Source organism: Eubalaena glacialis, chromosome 12 (genome assembly GCF_028564815.1).
Source record: "Eubalaena glacialis isolate mEubGla1 chromosome 12, mEubGla1.1.hap2.+ XY, whole genome shotgun sequence".
Lineage (NCBI taxonomy): Eukaryota > Metazoa > Chordata > Mammalia > Artiodactyla > Balaenidae > Eubalaena > Eubalaena glacialis.
Window position 1 is genome coordinate 43,190,242 of NC_083727.1, and position 16,014 is coordinate 43,206,255.

General features: G+C 36.1%; 1 protein-coding gene across 2 annotated transcripts in view; it reads left to right on the forward strand.

Moving 5' to 3' along the window:
- Positions 1-13,579, forward strand: part of CEP85L (centrosomal protein 85 like) — a 153,590-nt gene extending 140,011 nt beyond the window's left edge. For both annotated transcript variants that reach the window (XM_061207074.1, XM_061207073.1), the window contains exons 11-13: positions 6,083-6,187; positions 8,275-8,506; positions 12,663-13,579. In XM_061207074.1, the coding sequence (XP_061063057.1) occupies positions 6,083-6,187; positions 8,275-8,506; positions 12,663-12,826 (501 nt within the window). In that variant the 3' untranslated portion in view covers positions 12,827-13,579. The remainder of the gene's footprint in view (positions 1-6,082; positions 6,188-8,274; positions 8,507-12,662) is intronic.
- Positions 13,580-16,014: the final 2,435 nt, after the last annotated feature.

A 16,014-nucleotide genomic window follows, 5' to 3' on the forward strand; every position in this document is an offset into this window, starting at 1 on the left:
TGTATTATATAAAATCACATTTTCCTCATCCATTCATCCACTGAGGGACACTTAGGTTGCTTTCATGTCTTGGCTATTATAGATAATGCTGCAGTGAACAGTGGGGTGCACATATCTTTTCAAGTTAGTGTTTTCATTTCTGTTGGATAAATTCCCAGAACTGGAATTGCTGGATCACATGGCAGCTCTATTTTTAGTTTCCTGAGGAACCTCCATGCTGTTCTCCGTAGTGGCCGCACCAATTTACATTTCCACCAACAGTGCACAAGGGTTCCCTTTTTCTCTACATCCTAGCTAACACTTATCTCTTTTTGATAATAACCACCCTGACAGGTGTGAGGTGATCTCATTGTGGCTTTGATGTACATTTCCCTGATGATTAGTGAAGTTGAGCAACTTTTCATGTGCCTGTTGGCCATTTGAATATCTTCTTTGGAAAAATGTCTATTTAAGCTTTTACCCATTTTAAATTAGATTTTTTTTTAAGCTCTTGAGTTGTATAAATTCTTTATATATTTTGGATATTAACCCCTTATCAGATACATTATTTGCAAATATTTTCTACGATTCTGTAGGTTGCCTTTTCATTTTGTTGGTGGTTTCCTTTGCTGTGCAGAAGCTTTTTCGTTTGATATAGCACCCTCCCCTTTTTATATTTTTGATGCCACAATTTATCTTGTCTATCCATTAACAAATTATTGTAGTTATAGTTATTTCTACTACTTTTGCCTTTTAACCTTCATAGTAGCTTTATAAGTGATTAACCTACCACCTTTACAACATTAGATTATTCTGAATTTTACAGTATATTTATCTTTACTAGTGAGATTTATACTTATCCTGTTACTAATTAGTACTCTTTTGTTTCAGCTTAAAGAGTCCCTTTAACATTTCTTGTGAGGCCAGTCTAGTGGTGATGAACTCCTTCAGCTGTTGCTTGTCTGGAAAACTCTTTATTTCTCCTTCAATACTGAAGGACAGCTTTCCAAGTGGAATGTTATTGGTTGGCAGTTCTTTCCCTCCCCTCCACCCCAGCACTTTGAATATATAGTGCCACATTCTTCTGGCCTGCAAAGTTTCTGCTGAAAAAATCTTCTGATAGCATCATGGGCTTTCCCTTGCATGTAATAAGTTGTTTTTCTCTTGCTGCTTGTAAGATTCTCTCCTCTTTAACTTTTGACAGTTTCATTATAATGTGCCTTGCAGTGGGTCTCTTTGGATTCATCTTCTTTGGAACTCTTAGTTTCCTGGATCTGGATGTCTGTTTCCTTCCCCAGGTTAGGAAGTTTTCAGCCATTACTTCACTTAAGTTTTCTGTCCCTTTCTCTCTCTCGCTCCTCCTTCTGGAACCCCTATAATGTGAATGTTGGTCTGCCTAATGTTGTCCCATAAGTCCCTCAGACTATCTTCATTCTTTTTTTCTTTTTACTGCTCTGATTGGCTGAGTTTCACTGCCCTGTCTTCAGATGTACTGATCCTTTGTTCTGCCTCATCTAGTCTGCTATTAAACACCCCCTGTTGTATTTTTCAGTTCAGTTATTGTATTCTTCAGCTCTGTGACTTCCATTTGGTACTATCTTATACTTTTTCTCTCTGTGTTGAAATTGTCACTTTGTTCTTGCTTTGTTCTCCTTACCTTGGTGAGCATCTTTATGACCATTATTTTGAAGTGTTTATCAGGTAAACCACTTTTCTCTTTTATTAAGGTCTTTTTCTGTGGTTTTATCTTATTCTTAAATTTGGAACATATTCATTTTCCTTGACTCTCTGTGTTGGTTTCTATGTATTAGATAAACAGCTATCTCGCCCAGTCTTGAACGAATGGATGGCCTCGTGTAGGAGATGAACTTTTCTTAACTAGTTTTTAAAAAGGTGTTGAGAGAAAAATATTAAATTTTATTAAAAGAATATATTCTTCTTATTAATGATTTATAAATGCCATTATCTTGTTAAGTATATATGCTCTTTATTAATTGCTATTTCTTATGATAGTAGCACTATTATCTTACCTTTTATGTGTAGTTACAAATGCTATTGCAAAAATAGTGTGCTTGTATTAATAAAATCATAACAGTTACTATGAAGCCTTTCGACTGTTCTCAGCAATAAACTTAAAGTGACTGACTTATACCTTGTTTCTAGATAATTGAAATATGTACAATAAAATGACAATCAAAAGAATTCAGAGGAACCTGCTTTTTAAGATTTTTTGGTTGTTTTTGTTGTTTGATTTAACTAGACACAATAAATTTAAGGTCTGTAGCATAAATCCTATTGTAATGTATAGGCAGGTTAGTAGACTAGTATATAAAAATTGGACATATTACCTTATTAGAAACTTTTCCAGTTTATAATCTAGGGATAAGTTTAGTTTCATTTGTGATATTTATGTTAAGGTTTATTTTGAAGACATGTAAATTACTTTCAAAAATATTGTGTCATATTCCAGTGAGCAAGATTAAGAGGTACAAACTTGCAGTTACAAAATAAATGAGTCACAGGAGTGAAATGTACAGTGGGGGGAATATAGTCAATAATATTGTAATAACTTTGTATGGTGACAGATGGTAACTAGACTTACCATGGTGATGATTTTGTCATGTATAGAAATATCAGATCACTATGTTGTGCACCTCAAATTAACATAGTGTAGGTCAGTTATACTGCTAAAATACACACACATGCACAGTGTCATATTTCAAAAAAGGGGTTTGTTTCTTTCCTAGGATTCTCTATTTATACTTCTCTTGGTAATCTTACCCAGTCTTACGGCTTTAAATATAATGTGTGTGCTCACTGCTCCCTAATTTTTATCTCCAGCTCAGAGTGCTCCCCTGGTCTTACAACTTGTATATCCAATTGCCTTCTCAACGTCATCACTTGATGTATTAGACATAACATGTTCAAAACTGAATTTCTTATTCCCCTAAGCCAAAAAATAATAAACCTGCTACACCTTCCATATTTCCCATATCTATTAATGACAGATCTGCCCTTCTGTTTGCTTTGTCCGGAAACCTTAAGACTTATTCTTGACTTCTCTTCTGCCTAACATTTTGTGAGCAAATCCTGTTTTCTTCAAAATATATCTAGCATCTGGCACCTTCTCCCGACCTCCACTGTTGTGCCACACTGGTTCAAGCCATCCTCATTCTTTATCTGGATTATTTCTTTCTGCTTCCACCCTTGCTTGCCCACAGTGTTTTCTCAGCAACCTGAGTGAGCTGTTAAACAAATATCAGATCACATCATATCTTCGTAGTACCCTTCAGTGGTTCCTCATTTTTTCCTGAGTAAAAAATCAAAGTTTGTAACACTGGCTTAGAAGAGCTTATGCAGTCAATTCCCCACCTCGCCTTCCTTCTCTGACTTGATCTCTTACTCTTTTCCGTCATCCTGGCTCTCTTGCTTTTTCTCAAACAGAAGAGACACCATCCGCCTCAGAGCCTTTGCATGGACTGAAACATACTCTCTAGATACCTATGGGACACAGTCTCTCACCTCCTTCAAGACTTTGCTCAGCTGTCACCTTTATCCATGAGCCCTTATTCTACCCCATTTGAGATTTTAACCCCCCTGCCTCACCATGCCCTATTTATTCTACAAAGCACGAGGCAAGTCCCAGTGTATGATGCTACATAACTTACATATTTATTATGTTTATTTTCTTTGGTCTTTTCCCTCCTAGTACAAGTTCCACAAGGACCAAGTGTTTTGACTGTTGTGTTCATTGGTGTACCATCCAGTGAACAGATAGTGCTTGGCTGTAATTTCTGCTAAATGATTGTAGGAAGGAATGTGTTTGTGGAACTCTTGTATGGCGTGCGGGGCAGGGTGGGGTTGGTTGCTCGCTGTGTTTCTATGGTAAAACTGCTAACGTCAGCGGCTTTCAAAACACTTCCTCCTAAACTGGGTTTGTGGAGTACATAGAACACGCTGAGTCAGGCACATTTGGCCTTCCTTCATCGGAGCTATTTGCATGTGCGCCAAAAAATGGTTAGCGTTTCTGGATATTTACATCAAAATAAGAAATGAATTTAAAACCACTTTCAACTGCAAGAATGATTGTGATCAATACCTGTGGATTAGTAACTGAGACTTTAAAAAATCATTATTAAACAGGAAATTTAAAGAGGAATTGTAGACATTTAAAAATGAATTCTTTTTAACTTCAGTAATCCCATTCTAAGCTTAGTAGAGATTCCCCTCACCTTGCTTTTTTCTTAAACTTTAAACATGTGCTTTTTCATACAATTTGGGATAGAGAAGTAATTAATCTTTTAGGTGAAATGTTATTGTCAGACAGCTATAGCACTCACACCTAGTATTATCCTATAAGTTGTACAGCATTTGGTCTTACTAGAATGTGTCTGTGAACTCTTTCTTCTATTAAAGGGCTTCTTGATTAGTGCCTTTGAACCTAACCAACATAACATGTTAAGCTTAATGTATTTCCCAAATTCAATTTTCCTTCTTATGACAAACAGCACTACTGCCAGACATTTCTGGTTTATTCTGATGGAGATTACCTTTTTCTTCACTGATTTAAATTTAGTCTTACACAGTAACGTATTAGTCAGATTTATTAGCTACTTATTAGTCACATTCAACATGATAAAAATAAAAACCACTATAATCTTCTAAAGAATTATATTACAGCATTGTGAAAATACCTCTCTTGGGTTCTGTTTTCACTGTTAAAATATGAGATTTAGAGTAGTTTATTTGTGGTGCCTTTCTTCTACAATTCTAATAAACAGTCACAAATCTTAAGAAAATTTAGGATGAATTCTGGATTCTAGCCGAATAATCTTGTCATGCCAGTAAGTATGAGTTTTTAGCTAGGTAAATAAATCCCAACATATCATTCAATCAAATGGGTTTTGATTCAGTTACAAAGGAATTTCAATATCCAAAAATATGTATTTTCAGATAGCCCATGTGACTTTGTACTGTGGAATTCATCTTTGTGGAATATAAAACAAGTTTTCCCTGGAAGAAAATGTACTTGTTACAGAGCTTGATTCATTTGTATCCAACTTTTGAGTAATTAAATATAGTATTTTTACAGAGTTTAGCAGACAAATGAAATTAAAAAGCAACAAGGTTGAATACTGTTACTGAGAAAACTGTTTTATATTTAGAGTCTTATCTCAACCCATGGTGACAGCTATCCTCTTTATTCCATCCAGATCTAATGTGAGGGAAGAAAAAAAAACCTTCACAGTAGATTGTGTGCTATTTAGGTCATCAGCATTCTCAAGTATTTTCAGAGTTGAGACTAAATATAGACCTGAAGCAAAAAATAATGAAATTTCTTCTTTAGTCATGTTTATTGATCTTGTGGTTTAAAAGGGGAAAAGTTGATAGAAAAAAAAATCACTGATAAGTACAAGGTTTATGGCAAGTTCTTCTTTGGTGTGTAGCTGAAAATCAGATTTATAAGATGAAATGACCCAAGCACTCTTAAAATATCCTATATTCTGCTTTGGTATACTCAAGATTATCTCACAGTAGTATCATGTCTGAATAATTTATAATTTTATAATGGAGTTGAGAGATTAGTTTATCTAAGTCCCATAATAGACCTTTGCCCTGAATTGAACATCATATTCACAGCTTGGAATACTATACACTGAGAGAGGGTGTTCAGCTGTTTCAAATGATAGAAAACAGGTACAGTCTTATGATCTTATTATCTTGTACCTTATTAATCATAAGAAAAAGGGTTTTTTTAAAGTATAGATTTGTTAATACACTCCCAGTATATAAACAAAAATCAATAAAATAAGAACTGTTTGTAATATAGTTGTTAAACAGCAACTTTAGATTTAACATGTTTTACCCAGATTAAAAACTTTCTTGGTAAAGATGATATTTCTTCTTCCTCCCTCCTCCCCTGCTTTGGAATTATCCACTATAGAAGTAATATGGGTTGATTGAGAAGTGAAGGCATCATCTTCCAAGGGGTTGGGGAGGTCAGAACATCTAAAGTATTCAGAGCCAGTATTCCTGGTTACCTACCTGATTGCATTTTGCTTTAAGCATTAACATGCTTTGCTTGCAATTCTCTTTATTCTAGTCTATGCAAGGGAAACTTTCTAAAGAAAAATTGACTACTCAGAAGATGATGGAAGAGCTGGAAAAGAAAGAAAGAAACCTTCAGAGATTAAGAACATTGCTTGATGTGAGTAAAAGAAATTCAGATAGCTTTCAAGGATGATTCAGTACCTATTTCAGTTAAAGCAAATGCCTATTTTGTACGTATTCATAAATCATTTTTTAATTGAAGACTTGATTTTGATGTGCCAGTTAATTAAATCCATTAGGTTTCTTACTAAAATTATAATCTAAAAGACAAACTTTTATTTTTCTAATGTCTTAGAAACAATTTCACAAACTTAACTATAGCAAAGTCAAATGGTATATAGAGATTAGATCCTAAAGTCATCAAATGATGCATAAGTTGAATATAAAATATAAACAAAATTACCCTTGAAAATCCTTAAGGAAGGTGCAATGTAGACACTTCATCACTGAAACTGGTCATACTTTCTTCATTTAATTATGAGATGAAATACTTGGCTTGCATTTAAGGACATGTTATACAAAAAATGCTTATTTTAGTTTTTGAGTTGTCATCATGACATTTTCCTCTAAATACTTAGGAATGCATCTCCAAAACTTAGGGACAGTTTCCTATATAACCATTTCACCATTGTCACACCCAATAAGAATAATAATTTTCCTTGACATTTGATAATACCTAGTCTTATGAAAATTTCCCCCCTTCTTCCCCCAATTTTTTTTTTTAAACATCTTTATTGGAGTATAATTGCTTTACAATGGTGTGTTAGTTTCTGCTGTATAACAAAGTAAATCAGCTGTACGTATACATATGTCCCCATATCCCCTCCCTCTTGCTCCCCAAGTGTTTTTTATAGTGGCTGTTGAAACCAGCATTCAAACAAGGACCATGTGTTGTGTTTCATTTTGTCTTATAAAGCTAAAGTTTCTTTCTTCTCCCTGAAGAAACTGGGCATTTTGTCTTACAAACTTGTAAACTTGTCACACCTAGATTTGTGTGATTGCTTCCTCATGGTGTCATTTATCTTGTTCTCTACCCCCTGTATTTCTTGTAAGCTAGAAGTTAAAGCTAAAGATAGTAGATTCAGTGCAAACATTTTTTGGCACGAATACTTTGTAGGTATTGTTCACATCATCAAATTATACGTGTTTGTTTATCCCACTGTAAGTGTCACAAATACCCATCTCACTGGGTTAAGGTGGTGACAGACTGATTCTTTCCATTGTAACATTTTAGCCTCTGCAGTCAGCAGTTAATGGGGTTGTTGATACTTAGGCAAGTGTGTGAATGTGCAGTTTGCCAGCACCCTTTCCCTTGATGGTTTTAGCATACACCAGTGATCATTGTCTGAATCATTAGATGATTAAAACAACAGTAATTTTTTCTAATTATATCATTCCCCTTACATTTATTAGCTGGCATTCGTCTATAAAAAATTGTATTTTCCTCATCAACCCAGGCTATTTGGCTTTTCTGAAATACAGTTCCAACTGGAAAGCTAGTTAAACTTACCTTTAATTAGCAGTTTTCAGGATGAGTAAATGGTGATAATTTGGGGAAGAGGTGAGTGTAGCTTTTTCTGAGCATAATAAATCATGAGTTTGTACTGATACTTCCAATTCAAATTTAACAATTCAGAGTTGTTTGGGGTTTTTTTTCCTTTGATTTTATATTTTTATTTCTTTTTCTCTTACACTGAAAAGTTTGGTTCCTGTCAACATTAACATAGTAACATATATACTTTTTTCCCAATGTACAAAAAACAGTTTCAGAGTAACTAAATCACTATTGCTACTAACAGTAAAACTGTAGGATGAGGTTTAAATTTTCTTTGCAGTTCTTTTTGTTCTTGGGATACATCTCATAGCAAAATATATACACAACCAAGGTACTTTTTATGTGAGACCGTGAGAGACCCCCTAGAAACTGAGACTGTTCGAATTCATGTTTCCTCTCTCAGGTTTACGCTAGGCCATCAGATGGCACCCTTTCCACTATTTAAATTCTTTTTCTCTCCCTTTTTATTTTTCCTGCTGTATGTATGCAGTTAAATTTGGTTAATGTGCATGTAATATGATTCCGCTGTTTTCTTTATAGAATTGGATGGGGGAATGTTAACCTTTATGGCTTTTGAGTACCTTTCCTCTGTCTAACAACCAGATTTTTGTTTTCTTTATCCACTGCAGAACCAAAGACAAACAGAAGAGACCTGCTCTTTATTGGATCAGGGCCACGAAGCAGACCAATCCAGGCCACAGACCGTTCTTTCCAAAAGGCCACTATTTGATTTGAGTGTGATTGATCAGCTGTTCAAGGAAATGTCCTATTGTTTGTTTGACTTGAAAGCATTGTGTAGTATTCTTAATCAGCGTGCTCAGGGCAAAGAGCCTAATCTTTCATTATTACTGGGAATCAGATGTAAGTGGCTAATGACTTGTTCTTACTGTATTGCTTAACAATTAGAAACATGTCTTCATGAATCGGGAACTTCTGACTGCCTTTTCCCTATTTGTTTTTATCTCCTTTCCTACTTAGATTTATATATTTCTGAATCAGTCTGTGGGTCTGAATACCTGCTCCTGCTTCATTGCTAGAGCTTGCCTCATTATGCTTGTAGAAATGAGCAGGATCATAGCTGATATGGACTGCCACTCGGAAGAATGCCTATAAATCCACCTGCTAGGGGATGTTTCCTCTGCTGATTCTGTTACTATGTGACTGGAATGGTAGTTAGCTGTGATTTCCTGATTACTCTTCTAAAAGTAATGATTCTCTTTGCTTTCATGTGGCAGTTGTATTAAATTAATGACCCAGCCATCAGTCCACTGGTAAAATATTTGAGAGAAGGTACTCATAAGCTTTCTTATGTATGTTCTATGGCAGCTGTTTAATGTAAGTGCCAATGCTGTCACATGAGCCAGTTTTCATGGCCCATAGATCTGTTGCCCTTGTGATGCACACCTGCTGGCTTTGTCCCTTCCAATGTGACACCCACCCATTCTGCCTCAGTTCTGCCTTCCTGAACACATAATGGTGAGAACCGCCACAAGAATATCCTAGTGTCTCTTCCCGTCTGTGCTAATTTTGCTGGAACACTCAACTTACATGGCTCTGAAGTATTATAATATTGACATGTTGGTCTCTTTTAAATATGGAGGAAATGGACTTCAGTAAGGAGATATGAGGGGAGTAAGACCATAGTGTTTATGTACCAACATGTTTGTATTGAGTAGTTGCCTAATAATATGGTTAATATGTGACTGAGTGGAGACTAGTTTTGTTTCCAGTTTCATCAAAAAGATTCTACTGTCTTGCCTCATAGTAGTTATTTTGGCAAACCAAATAATACTCCTGATCGAAGTATCTCACTTGTTAAATGAAACATGTAACTGTACTCAGAGATGTCAGCAGAATTTTCCCCTCCACTTCATAAATGTGAGAACAGATATATGAGTGTGGGTATGTAAAAAACACTTTTTTAAAAAAATTGAAGTATAGTTGATTTACAGTGTTGTGTTTTAGTTTCTGGTGTACAGAAAAGCAATTCAGTTATACATATAAAATATTTATTCTTTTTCATTATAACTTATTATAAGACATTGGATATAGTTCCGAGGAAGACCTTGTTGTTTACTTTATATATAGTAGTTTGTATCTGCTAATCCCAGACTCCTAGTTTATCCACCTCCCCCTTTCCTCTCTGGCAGTGAAAGGTCTGTCTTCTATGTCTGTGAGTCTGTTTCTGTTTCATAGATACATTCATTTGTGTCGTATTTTAGATTCCACATATAAGTGATATCATATGGTATTTGTCTTTCTCTGTCTGACTTACTTCGCATAGTATGATAATCTCTAGGTCCATCCATGTTGCCACAAGTGGCATTATTTCATTCTTTTTATGGCAGCTCTATTTTTGGTTTTTTGAGGAACCTCCATACTGTTTCTCCATAGTGGCTGTACCAATTTACATTCCCACCAACAGTGCAAGAGGGTTCCCTTTTCTCCACACCTTCTTCAGCATTTATTGTTTGTAGATTTTTTGATGATGGCCATTCTGACCACGTGAGGTGGTACCTCATTGTAGTTTTGATTTGCATTTCTCTGGTAATTAGCGATGTTGAGCATCTTTTCCTGTGCCTGTTGGCCGTCTGTATGTCTTCTTTGGAGAATTGTCTGTTTAGGTCTTCTGCCCATTTTTTGATTGGGTTGTTTCTTTTTTAAAAAACACTTTAATGTTTAAGTATATTCACTCACTCAGTAAACGTTTATCAAATGCCTTCTATGGTCCAGGCACTAAAGTGCTGATAATGCAGATAAGTTGAATACAGCCCTTGCTCACACATTAATCAAAATATTACAGCATTGTGGTAAGTACTGTCATTGAAATGTGATCAGAGGGCAGTGGGAGCACAAGGGAATAAACCAACTAAACCTACCTGGGAAGGGCTGTGAAGGCTCCATGGAGTAGCTGGTGTTTGGCTTGAATCTTAAAGGAGGAGAGGTTTGCCAGGTGAACATGGGGTGTTTAGTTAGCAGTGATCTCTTGGAGCAAGAAATAAAAGCTCACACACAACAGACTGGTTTTCTCCACCATTTTAGAGCTGGTCACCCCTTCAGTTACTTTGTAACCTTCTACATCTGCACTGTCCTGTGTAGCATTTATTACTTTTTCAGTACCAGGATAAGAGCGCGCTCCTAATATGAACAGAAGGGAGACTCAGCACCTCCCCCGCACAGTGTACAGCCCTTCCAGTCTTCAAAGTCTAACCCCGGAACCCTTACCTTACAGGCTGGCATTGTGCAAATTTGACCAGCCAGCTAATTTCTCAAAAACAATGGAGGTGTTTTGAACCCTTATCTCATCACTCCATCAGTTATCTGTTGATACTGTTCACCCCACCCTTCTTAAATCTGGGCTACCCTGGTTTCCATGACATCATTCTCTAGGTTCTGCTTCTACCTTTATGACTGCTCAGCCTCAGTCTGTGACATTCTCCACCACTTAAATACTGGCGGTCGCCCAGGAAACTTTTCTTGTTGGTCTTTTGTTTCTGTTTACTTTCTCTGAGTAATCTTGTACATATCCACTTGTTTGCTGTTTTCTCTACACCTTTGACCCATACAGACATTCATCTCTCACCCTGCCTAGAATGTCCCGTTTGGGCTCCTGATTGTACTCACCTGTACATTAGAACCAGCAGTTTCATAGGTATCGCAGACTCAATGTGTTTGAAACAGAACCTACTTTTCTTTCCTCCCTACCCCAAACCTGTTCCTCCTCTCAATGAGTAGAACCACTATCCACCTATCACCCCAACCCAGATTTTATCCTCCACCCTACTCGTTCCCCCATCTGTGCCCCGTGTCCAGTCCCTGGCCCCTTTCCAAGCTGATTGATAATCGAACTTCTTCATGTCTATGAGTCCCTTCCTACCTGTGACGTTTATTCCTGCTGCCACACCTCCACTGCACTGTTGCCTTAATTCAAGCTTTCGTAGTCCTTCGTCTGGACTGGTTTCTCTGCCAAGCCTTGTGCCCGCCCCACCCCAGTCCCTCTGTACATTGCTGCCAGAGCCATCTGTCTAACCTGTGATTCTGATTTCCTAATACCCTCCCTGAGAATAAAGATAAAGGTGGCTCCCACCTGCCTCTCCAGCCTTGTTTCTTGGCCCTCCCCTCTCATAATTTGTGCTCTGCCATTTTAGAGCTGGTTTTCTTGATGTTTCTCAATTTCTGTCAGACTGTTTTGTTTTCTGCTTCTGTATACCTTTGTTCATTCTGCTTCCTTGTCCCATTCAGTGAACCTGTCCCCTCTCCAGTTAGGCCTTTTTTTTCTCTTCTTTGTGCTAATGTAGCCTTTGTGTAGTGGTAGGTCACCTGTGGTACCTGACTGAATTTACTTGTTTATGAAACTGTATGTAAATCATTAAGAATAAGCCACTTTATGCATTATTTTGCTGACCTCAGCACTCAGCATAGTGCCCAGATCATGAATCATGAACAGTAAAACAGTTCAATTAATGTTTGTTAAAATAACAAGTTATCTGACTCTTATGCCTCCAATTAATTAAAAGCTAGCTAACTCAGGGCCTTACCCTCAGTGATTCAGCCATTGGGCAACTAGCTATCAGCCTGATTCAGTTTAGAATCATAGGGTGCCAACACACACACACACACACACACACACACACACACTCGATTGTTAATACTTTGCAATCTGTAAAAATATAAGATAATGCCCCTCACCACACAGTGATTTTCAGATTTTTGTCTCTTAACTGAGTTTGAAGAGAGCTGTTAGAGCATGTTCCTTTTTACTTTTGGAATATTGTCATCCATTAAACCTGTTGAATTTGTGTGTATCACTGTATGAATTTAATGCATTTTAGTTAGCAAAATTTTAAAAGGACCAAGTAGATAAGATGCATTTACTGTTGAGTGATGCATAATTTAAACCTGAGCCTGACTTGTATTCAGTATACAGCATTATATTTACAATGATAATAAGTTGAAAATCCTAAAATGACTTTGTTCCCAAAAAATGTGAGATTTTCTCCATGTTTTATTTCCACAGCAATGAACTGTTCAGCTGAAGAGACTGAGAATGACCACAGCCCAGAAACACTCACTAAAAAACTGTCAGATGTATGCCAGTTACGGAGGGACATAGATGAATTACGGACCACGATATCAGACCGCTATGCTCAGGACATGGGAGACAACTGTGTAACCCAGTGACCAGTGTTGGTCCCACAGCAATAACGACCCATTGTTACATGCTGCTGTGCTAGGTTCTTCACATTTCTTTTCAGGAGCCATGATAGAAACTTGCAAGTGACATACGACTTGCACATAGGTTTTTTTTTTTCTGTGGATTTGTTCTGTTGGGGAGGAATTGGGACGTGAGGAAGTATCGAAGGGGCTTATCTAATCAGGCAAAAAAATTAAATTACCATTTGAAAAATATGATAAAATGTATAAGAAAAAAATTTCTGTATTCTCAAACTACTGATTGTAGGACCAAGCTGTGAAGAGTGCCCTTCAGATAAAGGGATAGGATTTCTTTTAATCCTGTAGGTTTTGTGTGTGTGTGTGTATGTGTGTGTGTGTTCACAAAATTATAAAGATTTCTAGGATCAAAGCAAAGCTTCTAAGAAAGGCACACACTGTATTCTTGTGCTTTTTTTTTCATGGAGAAGCTTGTGTTGTACTTGGGGTTTTCAAGGGCTGGCTGAACAAGAGTTCCCACAGCAGGCAAGTGTTCAAATAGTAGTACAGCAGGCGAAACCATCTGTGTTTGAACAATCCCTGTGCTGAGACGGTGAGGTTGTAGGGTTGGGTTGATTTTAGTACTGTAGATAGGTCAGCTGTTTTTCCAGAGTGCTTGTGAATTGCCTAAGAGATGTGAAATATTGATGTGATGGTTTTCCTGTTAGCATTGTATTGTATGTATTACAAGGCAATTTAACATAATCTGAACTAATTTTAACATGTCCCTTACTATTTACAACTTTTTGTTTATATATTATATCTATCTATATATATATATATCAATGTTAACAAAGCCATATATAATTAATGCAAACCTAAGGCCTCAGATCATTATTGTAAAAGAAAGATTAACAAAGTGACTCTGGAATAATAGCTTATTTATCCAAATCTCAAATGTTTACATTTTAACAGTTTTGTATCCGTTTTAAAGTTGAAACTACTTTAAGAAAAAAATCAACCTGTATTCTTTATATCTGAATTATCACTAGCATAAAACAAAATCTAAACCCAGGTGATATTGCAATTCCTTTTGTTAGGTAAAGTACATTAAAAACAGGGTTCTTCATAGAATACAAATTTGGCCAGGTTAGTTCTTCTTCTGGGGTACAGGATATCACTATGAAATGCAACTGACTTTTTTGTAGACATATAATCATTTAAACTTCCAAATGAGTATTTCCCTGTTTTAATTGGTATTTTGGAAGGACTATATATTTCATTGCCCTCAGAGCATTTAAATGTACGTTCTTTTTAATGTACTTAGTTATGGCAATCATTGTCCTTTACAAGTTGTTTTGATTTATCTCTTGATGCAACCCCAGGTCTCATTTAGGTCAAGACTAAATAACAGGTAGAAGGAATGAGGGATGTTAAGCAGGAGAATATTGTTTGAGGCAAGAGCAGATCACATGTCTGTCTTCTTGCCAGGCTTATATACTGGTATAAAGGCTGCTCCTAGAAAAATACGCTCCTAAATGTTTTCAGCAGTGAAAACATATTTGGGATAAGGCCTTCAAGGAAACTACCCAGGAAGACATTCAGTTCAGAAATGGGCTTATATACAGCTCTCAATAGTTATTTTATAGTTATATTTCAACAATCAGTTATAATACATTGTAAGGACGTCAGACTTTCCTTCCGTTCAGTGCCTGAGTCCTCCCTGCCCTTTTAAGTCTTAGGATCTGGGCACTAAGAAATCAGTGCATTGTAGTGATTCTGCATCCCAAGGTCCCTAACCTAATAAGGAAGGACTTAGTCACTAGCAAGAATTTGGCTTTCTCATGTGTTCTTTTGTTTTTGAATGTTGGTGGTTTGAAGACAATCAGGGAGTAGTAAATTTGTACCAAAAATCTGATGCAAAGAATTCTGCCTTATAAAAATTAAGATCTGTAAAAATGGCCCTTTACAGTAAAGTAGGTAATAGCATCTGAAATAGATAAGCCACAAGTGTAGCACACAACACTTTTACAACCTCTTTGAATAGAATCCCCTCCCCCACACCCCCAGCCTCCATAATTTTGAAAGTAAAGGTACCCTAAAATGATAGTGATAATGGGCAAATAATCACTGATTTGGGTCACTAGGTTCTTAAATTTATATGTTTGGGGGTTTTATGGTTAGTATGGTTGTTTAAACAAACTTTTGATCGTTTGTTTTGATCACTGTAGATACTTTGTTTTCTGGCTTAGTTGGGATTAAGTAATTTATATTTTTAAAAAATAAGTTAGCTTTCTAAAACTTACAGAATTTGACTTAGTTCACATATCTTGAGGTTAAAACAAATTTAACCTAGTAGAAAATTAACTAACTACTGCTGATGTATTTCAGTTTCCAAAATGTATACTCCACATAAAAAGGGGATTTAAGATGTGATAGTGTAAGTATAACCTTGAAGCACAGAATGTAATCTCTTGGAGTCTGGGTTTTGTAAAGGGGCCTAGATAATAAGTAGACAGACTTGGAGGGAATTTGGGGGGAATTAAAACTAGTAGTAGTCTAATTTGTCAGTATTTAATATTGATTTTTATTTTTCAGAAAATTCCCCTTTCCCAAGTCAACTTTTTGTGTTAGAATAGTAAGAATATCAGTATCTCATTAAAAACAAAGATTTTACTGTTAGACTAGGTATGATGGGCAAATAGAAACACTATAGTATCTTGTCCTAGTTTGAACTAGGATATTCTTGGAAGTTATTACAGTGATTGTATGTCTGAGGTGAAAATTAACCTAAGTTTTAAAGTAAATCTATTTGAAATTTTGCTTAAGTATTGACTAGGTAAGCCATGCCTGAATTAAAAAAAAAAAAAAAGTAAGTGTGACCCCTTTTTGTATTTGAAATAGGATTCAGTATTTAATGTTAACAGTATTTTATTTTAGTGAAATTTGTTTTTTGGTCATGACAATTTATTAAACTGAATTAGACTTCTTCCAGTAGCCTGTTAGAGACAATCTCAAGAGCTGGAAAGTGTTGCTAAAATGGATATTGTACATTTCTGACTCACTAATGAGCTTATAAATTAATTCTGTCATAGTTCAAGACTTATTAATAGGATTCTCTTAGAGGGCATTTTTAAAGGAACTACTTTATTGGGAAAATGTTCTTTCAGTATCACTAATAGTTCATTGAATAATACAGTAGCTGAGAACTTGGACTA